General features: G+C 36.6%; 1 protein-coding gene across 1 annotated transcript; it reads right to left on the bottom strand.

The window, feature by feature from the left end:
• Positions 1 to 214: 214 nt before the first annotated feature.
• On the bottom strand, positions 215 to 12,751 carry th (tyrosine hydroxylase). The gene is made up of 13 exons (XM_067378849.1): positions 12,619 to 12,751; positions 11,301 to 11,504; positions 10,006 to 10,180; positions 9,830 to 9,918; positions 9,659 to 9,726; positions 9,522 to 9,572; positions 9,269 to 9,414; positions 7,098 to 7,233; positions 6,668 to 6,737; positions 6,448 to 6,504; positions 6,270 to 6,365; positions 6,054 to 6,187; positions 215 to 3,884 (listed from the first exon to the last, which is right to left on the bottom strand). The coding sequence occupies exons 1-13, from the start codon at positions 12,700 to 12,702 to the stop codon at positions 3,725 to 3,727; spliced, it is 1,470 nt and encodes a 489-aa protein (XP_067234950.1). The 5' UTR covers positions 12,703 to 12,751; the 3' UTR covers positions 215 to 3,724.
• Between the last annotated feature and the right edge of the window lie 5,178 nt (positions 12,752 to 17,929).

Genomic DNA, 17,929 nt, shown 5'->3' with positions numbered 1-17,929 from the left:
CAAAATGTGGAGATCAGAAACTGTGCATTGTAAAAATTAACAGCTTGTTGCCAAAACAAAGCAAATGAAATATGCAAAGTGATGACAAACAGCCTAAAGTCTTGTAGAAATGTATGAGAAAATTAGAGAAAAGTATATGGGCCGTTTTATGTGACAGCAAAATGGCACCCCTGCTGGTAAGACAAAGAATAGTGGCACATGAAAAAAGGGGGGGCTTGCTGCTGGCATGAATTATCAATGCACTCTGTTACTGGAAGCACCATTATAAAGACATTAAACCTCTCTTCCTCTGTCTCCTATTATCCATCAGATGAGGGAAGCAGGAAACCCAAAAGATCTGTAGGGCCTTGCAATAAATCATTCACTGCATTCAGTAAGCTGCATTTTCACATTGCCATTCACAACAGTGCCCATATGAAACAGGACCAACCAGTCCAGCACAAATCTTTAGAGGTTATCAATAAAAGGCTCAGGAGAGTTCGTGATAACCAATATGTACAGTCAGCAATATCCACAGTTTTACATGAATAGCTTTCTGTTTTATACTCAATGACCTCAGTTTAATTGTTAAAATTATGTACACTACAATAATATATCAGTCTTAGTTAGAGTAATATCCTACACCTACTGATTTACTACATGACGTATTGCACTGTGGGATCTTCGTAAAATGTATTTAGTGGTTGGTTGCGTATTCAAATGGCAAATCTTTCCCACTAACTGGATCCAAAATCGGAATCCTTATCCCGATCTTCAACCTCTAACCTCAGGACACGACCCTTACAAAAGCCCTAGTCATTATGCTGTCCATAATATAAAAAAGTGCTGGTGTTGGACGCCTCACCTACACATATGCTTAGACTACCATCTGGTGGTGGTTGTTTTATTTAAAACAAACTTGAATACCTACTGTTTTCTAGCCTTCTGAAACCAATGTACTTTCCCTGTGAAAAGCATTTCTGAAAGTATGAAAGTCAGAAAGCAAACCACAAGAATAGTTTGGGATATTTTTCAAATATATTCTTTATAATATAGCACATAATATCCACTTTGCATTACACTGTTTTCTTGCAACTTTATTTCACTTTTTATGCCATTGTTTGCAGAGATAGATTATTCATATTTATATTTCATATTTTCTGAAGAAAGATGAATATAAACAGGCATCGATCAGTAGACCAGTATTTTTTATGAATGATTCGCTGTTATTAATAAAATATTTCTACCCTCTGTAGGAGAATACATCAGCTCAATGTATTATTTTAGGAATATATTTGGAATACTCATACATTCAATTTGTATCGATTATACATGTTTGATTATATACTGTACATATTTGTTTTATTTTTTTTTTTTTTAGTATAGCACTTCATCTGGTGATATTTCATAAATAATTTTTGTCTTCGATAGCTTCAGGGTACGTTTACACGTCAATAATGTACCAAAAAACGGAAAACCTTTTCCTTTGTGTTTTTCTCGTACAGACGACATTGTTGTCAAATCAATGAAAAAAATGACTGTATTCTGCTGCCAGGCCAGTAGATGGCGATGTTACTTTGTAAAGAAACACTAAATGCCTTTAAACTAAATGTTACATTAAGGACTACAGATATAAAAAGATGGTTCACTCCTATTAGTTATGAATGGGAGAAACTGCAACGCGCAATTTAGCAGAATATGTTCCGCCTTCTAAGTAAAAGAGCCAATCACTGATTGATAAATTCATTGCATCACTGCAGCTGCCGATAGAAGCTCCGATGTGGTGAGAAATCGAGTCCCCACATCCATCGGGTCTCCTTTAGGACTCCGAGTGATCCCACTGGTTCAACGGACTTATAATGTTTCTCATTACACCGGTTTCCATAGAAACCAGAGACTCGCGCTTAGGACTGCACATGCACATTGGCTCGTCTAGCCTGAAAAATTAGCTTTTTTAACGCTATTTGAGCATAAGAAACAACATTAATGGCACAGTTCATGTCAGATTTTATTTCTGATTTGAAATATGTTATTAAATTGTGAGTTTGCCAAGCAGTTTTTGAGATTTCAGGATTCCCCCATTCAAATAGATAGGACTTGGCCTTGGATGTCTGAAATATGGCAGCCGAGTGAACAGACTTTCTTGAATGGGACTTTGGTAATATGTATGCGCATGATGTCATCGTTTTTATGGGGGGTTTTTTTGTAGTTTACACAGAGATCGTATTCAAAAACTTGCACTTTGAAACATGTTTTCATAAGTTGGTGTTTTCAGGCCCCCAAAACGAGATGGTCCTCACTGCAGAACATGAGATCCAAGGGGCGAGATTGGATCCAACTCCTCCCACTTTACATTTTCCTAAACCTACCTGTCTCCACCCCCTGGATCTAAACCTACTCATCTCCACCCCCTGGATCTAGATCCAACTCCTCCCACTTTACATATTCCTAAACCTACCTGTCTCCACCCCCTGGATCTAAACCTACTCATCTCCACCCCCTGGATCTGGATCCAACTCCTCCCACTGTACATATTCCTAAACCTACCTGTCTCCACCCCCTGGATCTAGATCCAACTCCTCTCACTTTACATATTCCTAAACCTACCCGTCTCCACCCCTTGGATCTAAACCTACTCATCTCCACCCCCTGGATCTGGATCCAACTCCTCCCACTTTACATATCCGTAAACCTACCTGTCTCCGCCCCTTGGATCTAAACCTACTCATCTCCACCCCCTGGATCTGGATCCAACTCCTCCCACTGTACATATCCCTAAACCTACTCATCTCCACCCCCTGGATCTGGATCCAACTCCTCCCACTTTACATATCCCTAAACCTACCTGTCTCCGCCCCTTGGATCTAAACCTACTCATCTCCACCCCCTGGATCTGGATCCAACTCCTCCCACTGTACATATTCCTAAACCTACCTGTCTCCACCCCCTGGATCTGGATCCAGCTCCTCTCACTTTACATATCCCTGAACCTACCTGTCTCCACCCCCTGGATCTAAACCTACCCATCTCCACCCCATGGATCTGGGTCCAACTCCTCCCACTTTACATATCACTGAACCTACCTGTCTCCGCCCCCTGGATCTTGTATGTTCTGCAGTGAGGGTCTACTGCCCAAAACGCAGTTGTCGTGTAAATGAACGGCTAAAACGCATAAAAAGTTTTCAGTTTTTAGTTGAAAATGCTGTCGTGTAAACGGCCCCATAATAGCTTAATTTACAATGGGTATAATTTATATGTCATGTTGACACAATTTCTCTTTAGTCACAGAGTGATCCATTAATCCACATATAAAGAATGAAAGTTTTGTCATCATTTACTCACCCTTGTCGTTCTAAAAATATGTGTGGCTTTCTTTTGTGGAACATGAAAGAAGATTTTGATGAATAATTGTATGATTTGACTATATAATTGAAGTTTGTTTAAAATGTTTGGTTACACACTTTCTTCAAAATATCTTTTTGATGTTCGGCAGAAGAAAGAAATGTGTACTTTTTTGGAACGGGTGAGTAATTGATGATAGAAATTTCATTTTTGGGTGAACTAACCCTTTAAGGTTTGTGGTATCTAGTTCCAACATGAGGTTTTAAGGTTGGCTCTCAGCGTTTTAAAAGCAACGACTTCTTTAGCAGCAGATTTAGACAGAGACGCACAGCATAACGATGAGAACAACGTCACATGTGAAGCACAGAGAAACGGGAGAGCTGATTGGCTCCTCGTGGCAGGATCAAGCCAACACATTCAGGGCGTCCGTGAGAATCTTCAGTTCATCCTTGATGGTCTCCAGTCCTTGCTGGATCTTCAGAGGGTTGTCCAGCACTTCTATGCTGTCTGTGTATGGGTCAAACCGCACAGAAAAAGGTCTCTTGATGCGGGTCACGTACGCTCTGTTTTACAGAACAAAAAAAATGTGTGTAATTATTGTTATAGAAACAATTAAAACAATAAATTAAATGATAATGTATACAATAATTTCCTTCTTTTATTAGTCAATACTTGCTACTTGATTTTTAAGGAGTAATTTAATCTTTACATAATGTGTTTTGAAATAAGATAAAATAAGTTAGAAAATAATGAATGAAATAAAGTAAAATACTTTTGGAAAGTTGGCATGTCCTGTGGTGTGACATGCTTTATGCAATCTAAAACTATTATAAATATTAATTAGTGTTCATTTTAAAGACTTCATTAAAAAGTCCATGGACATGTGATGCATGATCCATCTATCCATCCATCCATGAATCATCCATCCATCCATCCATCTATCCATCCATCCATCTATCCATCCATCCATCATTCATCCATCCATCCATGAATCATCCATCCATCATTCAGTCATTCATCCATCAATCAATCATCCATCCATCCATCCATCCATCCATCCATCCATAAATCATGCATCCATCATCAATCCATCCTTCATTCATTCATTCATTCATCCATCAATCATCCACCCATCCATCCATCATCCATCCATCCATTCATTCACCCATCCATCCATCCATCATCCATCCATCAATCATCCATCATCCATCCATCCATCCATCCATCCATCCATTCATTCATTCATTCATTCATTCATTCATTCATCCATGAATCATCCATCCATCCATCCATGAATCATCCATCCATCCATCATTCATTCATTCATCCATCCATCCATAATCCATCATTCATTCATTCATCCATCCATCCATCCATCCATCCATCCATCCATCCATCCATCCATCCATCCATCCATCAATCAATCAATCAATTATCCATCCATCCATCCATAAATCATCCATCCATCATCAATCCATCATTCATTCATTCATTCATTCATCCATCAATCATCCACCCACCCATCCATCATTCATTCATTCATTCATTCATTCATCCATCAATCATCCACCCATCCATCATTCATTCATTCATCCATCCATCCATCCATCAATCATCCATCCATAAATTATCCATCAATCATCCATCCATCCATCCATTCATTCATTCATCCATTCATTCATCCATCAATCAACCATCCATCCCTGAATCATCCATCAATCAATTATCCATCCATGAATCATCCATCCATCCATCCATTCATCAATCATCCATCCATCCATGAATCATTCATTCATTCATTCATCCATGAATCATCCATCCATCATTCATCCATCCATCATTCATTCATTCATTCATTCATTCATTCATTCATTCATTCATTCATTCATTCATTCATTCATTCATCCATCAATCATCCATCTATCCATCCATAAATCATCATCATCTATCCACCATTCATTCATTCATTCATTCATTCATCCATCAATCAACCATCCATCCATCCATGAATCACCATCAATCGATTATCCATCCATCCATCCATCCATCATCCATCCATTCATCCATCCATCCATTTCTTTCATGGGCTATTTTAATATGTTAGTTTTTTTTTTTTTTTACACAAATTAAAAAAGAATTATATTTATTTATTTTCATTCACTAATTCAATTTTTAATTACAGAGAATGTAATTGTATGCTGTTATGTTTTATTGTCATACATGCATGATATAAAATTGCTTACAGTATCTTTTTAGTTGTTTTTTGTTTTAGCAACTTTTATTTTAACTTTTATTTTTATTATAATAAATTCATTTATTCATTCATTCATTCATTCTGAGAATTTAATTGTGTGCTGTATGTTTTTTATCATCATATATATATACATCATATATATATATATATATATATATATATATATATATATATATATATATATATATATATATATATATATATATAATTTAAATTTACTTACAGTATCTTTTCTTTTAGTTGTTTTTTAACACCTTTTATAAATAACAGTTGAAATTATTTGCAAATAAAAATAAAGACAAAAATGCAAATGTACACAATAAATATCCTATTTTAACTTTATTAGTGAGCATGGAATAATATAAAATAGTTAAAATATTTATTTACACTTTTTACAACTTATTTTCATTCATAGCTAAAAATATGATGGCCAAACCTACAATACTGACAGCAAAAGAGTATTTTTGTTGCAGCTCACCTCAGTTTCTCTGTCGCATCTGTGAAGCTCTCCGACACAAAATAGACGGGCTGGTACGTTTGGTCTTGGTATGGCTGAACAGATACAATGTCCGGGTCAAATTCCCGTATCTCTGGCTCATCTGAGAGAGAGTGCTGAAAAAGTGGACAACATTAAATGTCAAACACATTCATCATAAAAAGCAGCAAAGCAATTCTTTTGATAAACTCCACCAACCACCAGCTCGCCGTAAGATGACAGCAGTCCTGCCCCATATGCTTTGATCTTCCCTCCTTGCTTACACAGTCCAAACTCCACCGTGAACCAATACAGCTGAAAAACACACACAGAACAAACACATTCAGAGTTTTTAGTACAGAAGATTTTGATAAGATGTGAGATGCTTTGTACTTACTGTTGACAGTTTCTCAATATCTTCCTCAGAAGCTCCAAGAGAGGCCAGACCAATACTCTGAGAGGACATAGATCCAAGATTGAAAATGTAAGGAAATATGGAAAATTATACATAAATATATATTTAAATATACATTAATATATATTTAAATATACATTAATATATATATATATATATATATATATATATAAATAAATAAAATTTATTTTATTTTTTTTACTTGAGAAAACTGTGCAAATGTTCTATCAGCCAATATCGGCACATGTCCAAGAAGTTCATGGACACAATCCCTGGAAAGGAAAAGATATAAAATAATTATGATTATTAGTGACTGTGCCATTATTTTCATTTAAAGCAAATGTTACTTTTTTTTATCCTCTTGTTATTCGGTCATTTTAGACCGGATATTATTTTCATAATAAGTACTATTTTTTTTTTTTTTTTTTTTACTCTCTTTTTGTTATTTTATTTATTTTTAGTATTTAAGCTTTTTATTTTAGCACCTTTTATTTTATTTGGCATACATCTTTACTGGGTTGCAGTGTTTCATCATGTACTAAGCAGTTTGTCTACGTCCGGATGTAAATCAAATGCTTAATAAAAAGGAAGTGTCCTCATAAATGTAAAATGTGTGACAGGAAGTCTCTTACGGTTCAGGGGAGTGCATGGGGGAGGAAGCGTGCCTTATGTACTGCGTACACTGGAACACACGGAAGGCCAGGCTGGCCAAAAAGTCTCGTGCAGAGAGGAGACCTGCCACTGGTCTCAGCTGAAATCCTGTGCGCTCTTTGGGCATGAGAGAGAGAGAGAGGTGCTTGACTGTGCCAAACTCATCACCATCATTCGGTCTGGTTGCTAGGGTGTTGCTATGCTGCTGCTTGCCTGTCCTTGGTGATTGCTATGACATTGCTATGTTCTGAGTAGTATTGCTATGCCATTCCTAGGGTGTTCTGGGATGTTGCAAGGTGTTGCTATGTGGAGGTTCTGGGCAGTTTTTATTGGCTATGTGGTTGCTAGGGTGTTCTAGGTGGTTGCTATGGCATTACTAGGTTTTTGATAGCACATTATTATGGAGCTGTTTTTGGTATGTAGTTGCTGAATGGTTGCTCTGGCATGGGTATGATGTTGCCAAGGTGTTCTAAGAGGTTACAAGGGAGTTCAGGGTGGTTACCAAGGTGTTGCTATGTGGTTGCTAGGGTGTTCTAGGTGACTGCTATGACATTGCTAGGCAGGTTTTCTGAGTGGTTACTATGGCATTGCTATGTGGTTCCTGTGATGTTTTGGATGGTTCCTGGCATTTTCGGGGTGGGTTGCTAGGGTGTTGCTATGTACATGCTCTGGGTGTTAGTATGCAGTCGCTGAGTGGTTGCTGTAGCATGGCTATGACGTTGCTAAGGTGTTCTAGGTAATCCATAACCCTGAGGAAGTTCTGGGTGGTTGCCAATATGTTGCCAGGATGTTCTAGGTGACTGCTATGACATTGCTAGGCAGGTGTTCTGAGTGGTTACTATAGCATTGTTATGCTGCTCTTATGTTGATTTGGGTGTTCCTAGGATTCGGGGTGGGTTGCTAGGGTGTTGCTATGTGGATGTTCTAGCCAGTTTCTATTGGCTATGTGGTTGCTAGGTTGTTCTAGGAGGTTGTGATGGTATTACTAGGTGGTTGCTAGCACATTGTTATGGATTTGCAGTGGTGTCCTAGGTGTTTGCCAGGGTTTTGGTATGTAGTTGCTGTGAAATGCCTATGAGGTTGCCAAGGTGTTACAGATTGGTTGCAGTGGAGTTCTAGGAGGCTGCCAAGGTGTTGCCATGTGGTTGCTAGGTTGTTCTAGGTGACTGCTATGACATTGCTAAGCAGGTGTTCTGATTGGTTACTATCACATTGCTATGCAGTTCTTAACGTGTTTTGGGTGGTTCCTAGGATTATCGGGGTGGGTTACTAAGGTGTTGCTATGTACATGCTCTGGGTGTTAGTATGCAGTCACTGGGTGGTTGCTGTGGCATGGCTATGATGTTGCTAAGGTGTTCTAGGTAATCCATAACCCTGAGGAAGTTCTGGGTGGTTGCCAATATGATGCCAGGATGTTCTAGGTGACTGCTATGACATTGCTAGGCAGGCGTTCTGAGTGGTTACTATAGCATTGTTATGCTGTTCCTGTGTTGATTTGGGTGTTCCTAGGATTCGGGGTGGGTTGCTAGGGTGTTGCTATGTGGATGTTCTAGCCAGTTTCTATTGGCTATGTGGTTGCTAAGTTGTTCTAGGAGGTTGTGATGGCATTGCTAGGTGGTTGCTAGCACATTGTTATGGATTTGCAATGGTGTCCTAGGTGTTTGCCAGGGTTTTGGTATGTAGTTGCTGTGAAATGCCTATGAGGTTGCCAAGGTGTTCTAAGTGGTTTCAATGGAGTTCTAGGAGGCTGCCAAGGTGTTGCCATGTTGTTGCTAGGTTGTTCTAGGTGATTGCTATGACATTGCTAAGCAGGTGTTCTGATTGGTTACTATCACATTGCTATGCAGTTCTTAACGTGTTTTGGGTGGTTCCTAGGATTATTGGGGTGGGTTACTAAGGTGTTGCTATGTACATGCTCTGGATGTTAGTATGCAGTCATTGGGTGGTTGCTGTGGCACGGCTATAAGGTTGCTAAAGTCTTCTAACTGGTCCAAAAGGTTTTAGTATATTGTGATGTTTTATGTTAATTTTCTGTTACTGGCAATACTGAATAATATTTACAGTAACAAAACATGAGTTGTTATATTAAATATCATGTTGAGTGACGTACGGGTTGCACTGTTTTCTGGCTGTGCTATAATTTGATTGGTACCTTTTAAGAAGCAGGACACATCCTCCAGCTGAGGGATGTTATCGGGACTGTAGCCACAGTGTTTCTCCAGTAACCGGAAAGCCTCTAAATGTTCACTACAGGCATGGGTTGTGTACAAATCTCTGAGGGTGGAATACACTTCTCGCCTGCACACACATTTAGTTGTATATGAGAAGTTTGAATGGAAAACACAGTTCAAGGATCTCTGGCTGTGTTTTTCTGGAATTGGTTGTGTATTTCAGTACAAACGCACCATGTTCCGATCTCCTCTTCCGTATACTCAACTCTAGGAATCGATTCTCCACTGGAAAGAGACAGGTGTCAATCAAATATCTGTGCCAACATGTCCAGAGAGGCAAACATTGCATGGTAAACAGTTTTGCAACATACTGTTTATATTTGAAGGCAATGTCTCCAATCATCTTCCGTCGTTTTCTGTAAACAGGGTCAGTGAAGCCCTGCGAAGACATCAAAAAACTTATATAAGAAATACATGACAGAATTTGGGTAATCAAATATATTTTAATTTTATTAGAATAGAGAAGCTATTCCAACACTTACTGGATGATCCTGATCCAGATCGGGATCGAATTTGGTAACAAGATGATGGCATCTATCCAATTCAGCAATTTTTCTGGGAAACCAGTGGACTGAAGAAACACAAAAGTACTACGCATAAATGACATTCAAATATGGAAAAGGAAAAACATATGAACATTATGTTTTAATAGACGCACATTTGACCTCTTTTGTGGTTTTGACGTCCTCTGCACTTCTCTTGAGAGAGCTGACCAGCGTGCTGACGTCTGAAAGGTGCACCTCACACTGAATATAATACTCCAGATCCTCCAAGCCATCCTTTGGTTTTCGGCTGGGTCTGGTCTCAAGATGGTGGATCTTGGCTTCAAATGTCTAGGGTGTTCAGTAGTTGAAAATTACAATAAAATTAAAAAATAATAATAATATTATAAATTCATACACATGTTGTAGAAATATTGCCATTAGGAAAGTGAAAATGTCATTTTTCTTTATGGAGTTCAACTCTTAAATGTATAAAATATAAAAACTCTGGTAACACTTTCGTTTGGGGACCAATTCTCACTATTAAGTAGTTGCTTATTAGCTTTTATGTTACTGGCTGTTTATTAGTACTTATAAAGCACATATTAATGCCTTTTTCTGCATAACCATATTCTACATCCCTTAACCCTACACTGTAAAAAAGAATTGTTGGTTTAACTTAAAGTAAGTTACCTGGTGGCCTTAAAATTGAGTTAATTGAAATTAAAAATTTGAGTTAATACAATGAAGGCGATTGATTTAATCAGAAACTCAAACTATTATGTTATCTGAACCACATGAATTATCTAAGTTGATTTGACAAAAGAAAAAATGTTGTGAAAACAAATCATAAAAATATTTTTACAGTGTACCTCACACCTAAACATAAACACTATAACAACTACCTTACTAACTATTAATATGCAGTAAATTTGAAGTTTAAAAGTAGAAGTTAGAACTAAAGAGTGACCAAAACTATAACATTTGATTTTTTAAATTCATTTATATACATATAAATAAATGTAATAATATAGTTATATATTTTCATATTAATTTTTAATACATTTAAATAGTGTCAATAGTTCCAATAATTTGCAACAATTTTGCATTTTGCTGGATTTAGATTAAAATGTATACTCTTTTAGACTATACAAATTTAGACATGTTTAGAATAATATATTAAATGCACCTTTAATATTATAATCTTACAGTTTTCTAGTTTTGTAACTCATGCGCAACATACACATGTACATACACATTTTGTCTGATATTTAACTTAAATAACTAATAATTTACATTTCAAATTAAAGACCAAGTCATTTGAAATAGTCCTAAAAGATTTTAACCTGAGAATAAGAACCCAAAATGCCTAAAATATTTCCAAAAACCAATTTTTTAGCATTTCTTTCTTCATGATATCTGTTCTAAAATCTTTTGCAGAAACAAACAAACAAAAATCCGTCTGTTTTACCTCAAAGACCTTGAAAGTGCGGGACAGCGCTGGGCTCTTTGAACTCCTCAGAGAGAAGAAGACACTGAGCAAGGCTTTTCCATCGCTCTCCTCGAACACGATCTGCTCGGTGAGACCCGCAGCCTCCGCTGCCGCTGCCGCCGCCTCGCGCTCCTTACGCGCATCCTCGATCAAACTCTGCCGCCTTCCCACAAACTTCTGAGACTGTTCAAAGAGAAGACCGCGCATCATTTAAGACGACACATCCATTTCTATTCATTTTTAAGATGCATCTAATCTAGAAATAATAGACTAGCTTACCTGTTGGACATCAGATGGAGGTGATTTACATCTCCAAAAGCGCATAAGAACTTCAATGCAGTCTATGTAAACCTGTCATATAGCCCAGACTTAATCATTTGCTCTTGAGCCGATGTTACAGCCACTTCTAGACTGCTTTCACAGCGTTTGCGACTGTTCACCGCTTAATGCTGTGCGTAAATCTCAACGGAGATACCATTTACGCGCAGCAAAACGGTAGAGGAGGTGCATCTCAATTGCTACACCATACTCAATATGCGAGAAGTAGTAGAAGTTAATAACATTATTTCTCAAAATATTAAAAGTATGAAAGTACTTGCATTAGATAATACCAAACTAACTGACATCTAAACATCAAACAAATCCTGGGCGATCTTTAACTTCATAAACGCCTAATTTTTTATTCAAAATTCATTTATTATATTTTGAATAATGCATGTTATACAGTTTTTTGTATAATGTAATGTAGGCTATATAAGCACCTTTACAATAAGGTTTCATTATTTAACTACTTCGGTTCACATAAACTAAGAATGAACAATACTTCTACACATTTATTAATCTTAGTTAATATTAATTTCAACATTTACTAATACATTATTAAAAATCAAATGTATTTGTTAACATTAACTGTGAACTAACAATGAACAGCTGGATTTTTAACAATAATTAATAAATACTGTAATAAATGTATTGCTCATGGTTAGTTCATGTTAGTTAACTTATTGTAAATGGTATTCTAAATGGCACTTGGTTTGATATCTCGTTTTCTAATAGAATAAAATTCATACATCAATACATAAAGTGAGTCTTAAGCGACCAAATACTGTATTTGTCCATCTGTGTAGATGAATGTAGACAGTATAGATTTTCATGACCAAACTCCCATGAAGTTTAATGCGTAAAAGCATCTCTATTTTATTATTACCAATACTGACGAGGAGGAAATGTCAAATAATTCTTTCTTTCCTTTCCCTCCTTCATTCTAAAGCTATTTAATGAAGTAAAAGGTTCTTACCGTGATCGAATCTGAGCGCTCGAGTTCAGACGCAGCTCTCCGGATGCTCTTTGTGGAAGATGTGGAGCTGCTTGAATTCGGCATATTCAGATGACGCGCGCGCGGGACAGATGAAGGTATCTTACTGTGCTCTCTTGGGAGTGCTGGTTACTTACTTCCATCTGTAGCTTTCTTTCCCCCTTATTTATAGAGATAATTTATCTTGACTGACGTCAAACTGACCCCCTCCGTCATTGAACATCTTGAAGCCCCTCACAACACATTCGTTCATAATTCGATTCTTTGCTATACGTAACTGTCTGTCATTTCCATTTGTCAATTATTAGTGTATGAATGAAAAACCTGCCACTGTATCTAAGATTGTTACCTTAAAGAGCGATTTTACCTGAATTAACACATTCAAATATATGCTAAATATTATCAATGATGCTACACTCTAAAAATGCTGGGTTAAAAAGTTGGGTTGAAAATGGACAAACCCAGCAATTGGGTTGCTTTAACCCAGCGGTTGGGTTAAATGTTTGCCCAACCTGCTGGGTAGTTTTAACTATTATTATTAACTATTGTTTAAAAATGACTGTATTGCTTGCTTAAAATGAAACCAAACTATGTTGGGCATTAAATTAACATTTATTAATATGTTTAATGAATAATAATTAAACAATAAACATTTATTAAATTGCATTTTAAGAAATGTTCACCTTTTGATTATCATTGTTGCCTCTAGTAATCATGTGTCTGATTTTTAATTTCCAACCTATTCTGGGTTCATTTTAAGCCAGCCATATAGTATTTTTTATTTTTTTTAATTGCCCAGCAGGTTGGGCAAACATTTACCACTATACCGCTGGGTTAAAACAACCCAATTGCTGGGTTTGTCCATTTTCAACCCAACTTGGGTTGTTTTTAACCCAGCATTTTTAGAGTGTGTATAATAGTAAAAATAAAACAGTTAATTTAGATGTTACCATTTTTATGTTAGCATTTTTACATATAAAAGTTTTAAGTAAAACAATCCAATGACAAAAATGTCTTTTTGCCAAATGGTTTTGTTTTCAAGTTACACAAGTAATTTTGGTAACACTTTAGTTTAGGGTCCAATACTGCTATTAACTAGTTGCTTATTAGCATACATATTACTAGGATATTGGCTGTTTATTAGTAACTATAAATCACATATTAATTCTTAGTTAATAGTTCTGCATGACCATATTCCACATCTCCAAAACCTAAACTTAACTGTAACCCTGAATAAGTTGGCAAAACTCAAAATTCAAAAAAAAAAAAAAAAAAAAATTGAGGCAATCAGTGAGTCAAGTTAAGGCAAGTTAAGAAATTCAAAGTTTAAGTAAACAGAACTAGCAGATTTTTATTTTGTGCTCATATTTAATTGTTCTTAACTTAAAAAGTTTGAGTACTAATTCATTTAACTTAAAATTATCATGTAACCTCAATGTAAACTTTTATTAGTGTAAATTTAGCTAGCTATAACAAGAAAATGCTAACTTGCTAAATTGCTAACATGTTAACAATAGTATGGTGTAGCACTTGCTGAATTTAACATACTTCCTCTCAAACCAAGCCACATGCACCACTTGTCAGCATGATGGTACAGTAACTCTCCAAAAACCCACATTAACAGAAACTCTTCTAAATTAGCATAACAAAACAGTAATCAAATCTCCCACTTATCATTAATAATAATGATAATTATTAATTTATTCTCCCTTTCCAGTGCCATGGGCAAAGCATGCTGGGAAATAGAAACCCCAGCCCAGTTTCAGTTAAACTTAAGTTCGTCTAAATTAAAAGAAAAAAGTTCATAAAACTCAAAACAATGAAACAGTTCAGTTTACTTAAATATATCAGTTGTGTGAACTTGAAAGAAAAAGAAAGTGCAAAATACTCACAAAAGTTAATTTTACTGAACTAATATTTATTTAATTTAATTATTTTTTTAGACGGTTTTGTCTATTTTTTTTTTGTTTGTTTCATAGTTTCTTTCTTGTTTTCTTTTTTGTCTTTGGCTTATAATATTTACTTGGCTATATAAAATAACTGAAATATTTTATTATACGTTTATCAATTAATTGATAACTCTACCACAATTCATTTTACAAAAGCCATGGTTTTATTTCCCCCTTTCTAAATCTTACCCACACAGGTCTAGTTATTGTTCTGTAGGTCTCAGATACTTGGCATTTAAGATTTTTAATCTAAAGTGACTTATAATGCACCAACTGCAATGACAGTGTGCCTGGAGCAATCTGTGGTCAAGGGCATGATGATGATAGAACAGGACTTGATACTTTAGATTGAACCTCCAACCTTTGTTTAAGCCGCCCAGACCCTTAAACATTATCCAGTCACCCTGAGGGTCTAACATTTATGTTACATGACATGAGCCAGAGCTGGACTGGACTACATTTAAATGTAATCTGTTATCCTGCTGAATACAAATCAGTTTGCAACTTAGATTAAAATAAAAGATATTGGTTGTATAACGCTAAAAATTGTATACATTTCAGATATGTTCATTATATTTCATATCTAAATAAAAAGGATAAGTGCAGTTTTCAAAAACACAGCTCTTCTAATGAACCATAAACACATTCAAAATCAAGTAACGTGCCTTGCACTTAATAAAATGTCTTTCCTTCCAACAAAAGGAAATAAAAGTCAACTGTAGTAAATTGAGTCACTTTATCAGCTCAACCGAAAATCCATTGTCATTTTCCTCAGCAAATGTAATTGCGATTAAAACCTGCCAGTTGTTTTCTGTCTTCTACCTGAGCATCAAGTGATCCCTCCAGCCGTGAACAGTTTTATGTGTAAATTGATTAAAGTCATGATGCACAGAGCCCTGCGGTCCGGATTACCAGCAGTCTCAGACGCAGCAACAGCTGGAAAAACGCTCGGACACAGGGGGGTTGTGTCTCTAGTAGGATGAGATGAAATGCTAAAGAGTACTTGCGTACCCTCAGGGCTGTGTGCCGAAAGTGTGTCCTTTACTGGGAGGGGCAGAGAACAGGGAAAGATAACGCTTAGTGACATTAAAAGAAAGCACACAGATTTTCTGGATTGTTCACAGTCAGTTTGAGTATGAAATGCTATAATGATCTCTCCATGGAAGGCACTGGATGGTGATTTGGATAACAGGTCTCACAGGCATTTAAGTGTTTACTATTTTCAAATTGGGACTTCAAAACGTGATAAACGTGTATTGGGGTCACTTAAGTTCTTCATTGAATCATGAAACAATTTATTTGATAATAAATATTATACAGCTGTTAATTCTGGACCTTGAATCTGCCAAACAACACTTTGTTCAAGTTCTGTTATGTTTGCAATCAAGTCATGTCAGATTGATTGCATTTAAAAGTTGAATGTGTATGAATGCTTCCAGAAAGTCATAATTATTAATTCTGAGTTGTGGACATGCCAGTGAGAAAACATGGCAGATGCAATGGATTTGGTTGATGGTAAATTTGTTGAAATGTATGAAATCACAGTTTTATTATACAAAATACAGGTGCTGTTCATATAATTAGAATATCATCAAAAAGTTGATTTATTTCACTAATTCCATTCAAAAAGTGAAACTTGTATATTATATTCATTCATTACACACAGACTGATATATTTCAAATGTTCATTTCTTTTCATTTTGATGATTATAACTGACAACTAAGGAAAATCCCAAATTCAGTATCTCAGAAAATTAGAATATTACTTAAGACCAATACAAAGAAAGGATTTTTAGAAATCTTTGCCAACTGAAAAGTATGAACATGAAAAGTATGAGCATGTACAGCACTCAATACTTAGTTGCCTTTTGCCTGAATTACTGCAGCAATGCGGCATGTGGAGTCGATCAGTCTGTGGCACTGCTCAGGTGTTATGAGAGCCCAGGTTGCTCTGATAGTGGCCTTCAGCTCTTCTGCATTGTTGGGTCTGGCATATCGCATCTTCCTCTTCACAATACCCCATAGATTTTCTATGGGGTTAAGGACAGGCGAGTTTGCTGGCCAATTAAGAACAGGGATACCATGGTCCTTAAACCAGGTACTGGTAGCTTTGGCACTGTGTGCAGGTGCCAAGTCCTGTTGGAAAATGAAATCTGCATCTCCATAAAGTTGGTCAGCAGCAGGAAGCATGAAGTGCTCTAAAACTTCCTGGTATACGGCTGTTTTGACCTTGGACCTCAGAAAACACAGTGGACCAACACCAGCAGATGACATGGCACCCCAAACCATCACTGACTGTGGAAACTTTACACTGGACCTCAAGCAACATGGATTGTGTGCCTCTCCTCTCTTCCTCTAGACTCTGGGACCCTGATTTCCAAAGGAAATGCAAAATTTAATTTCATCAGAGAACATAACTTTGGACCACTCAGCAGCAGTCCAGTCCTTTTTGTCTTCTGATGCTGTCTGTTGTTCAAGAGCGGCTTGACACAAGGAATGCAACAGCTGAAACCCATGTATTGTATACATCTGCGCGTAGTGGTTCTTGAAGCACTGACTCCAGCTGCAGTCCACTCTTTGTAAATCTCCCCCACATTTTTGAATGGGTTTTGTTTCACAATCCTCTCCAGGGTGCGGTTATCCCTATTGCTTGTACACTTTTACTCTACCACATCTTTTCCTTACCTTCGCCTCTCTATTAATGTGCTTGGACACAGAGCTCTGTGAACAGCCAGCCTCTTTTGCAATGACCTTTTGTATCTTGCCCTCCTTGTGCAAGGTGTCAATGGTCGTCTATTGGACAACTGTCAAGTCAGCAGTCTTCCCCATGATTGTGTAGCCTACAGAACTAGACTGAGAGACAATTTAAAGGCCTTTGCAGGTGTTTTGAGTTAATTAGCTGATTAGAGTGTGGCACCAGGTGTCTTCAATATTTAATCTTTTCACAATATTCTAATTTTCTGAGATACTGAATTTGGGAATTTACTTAGTTGTCAGTTATAATCATCAAAATGAAAAGAAATAAACATTTGAAATATATCAGCCTGTGTGTAATGAATGGATATAATATACAAGTTTCACTTTTTGAATGGAATTAGTGAAATAAATCAACTTTTTGATGATATTCTAATTATATGACCAGCACCTGTATAGACAAACATATTGGGACACACATTTTAATTCTTGAATTCAGGTGTTTTAATCGGACCCACTGCCACATGTATATAAAATCTGGCCATGCAGTCTGCATTTACAAACATTTGTGGGATAAAATGGGTCGTTCTGAAGGACTGTGTGAATTGTGGTGTTGTGATTAGATTCCAAATTTGCAGTCAGTTCATGAA

Source organism: Chanodichthys erythropterus, chromosome 24 (genome assembly GCF_024489055.1).
Source record: "Chanodichthys erythropterus isolate Z2021 chromosome 24, ASM2448905v1, whole genome shotgun sequence".
Classification (NCBI taxonomy): domain Eukaryota; kingdom Metazoa; phylum Chordata; class Actinopteri; order Cypriniformes; family Xenocyprididae; genus Chanodichthys; species Chanodichthys erythropterus.
The sequence above is the reverse complement of the archived record's forward strand: the minus strand, read 5'-3'. Positions and strand labels throughout refer to the sequence as shown.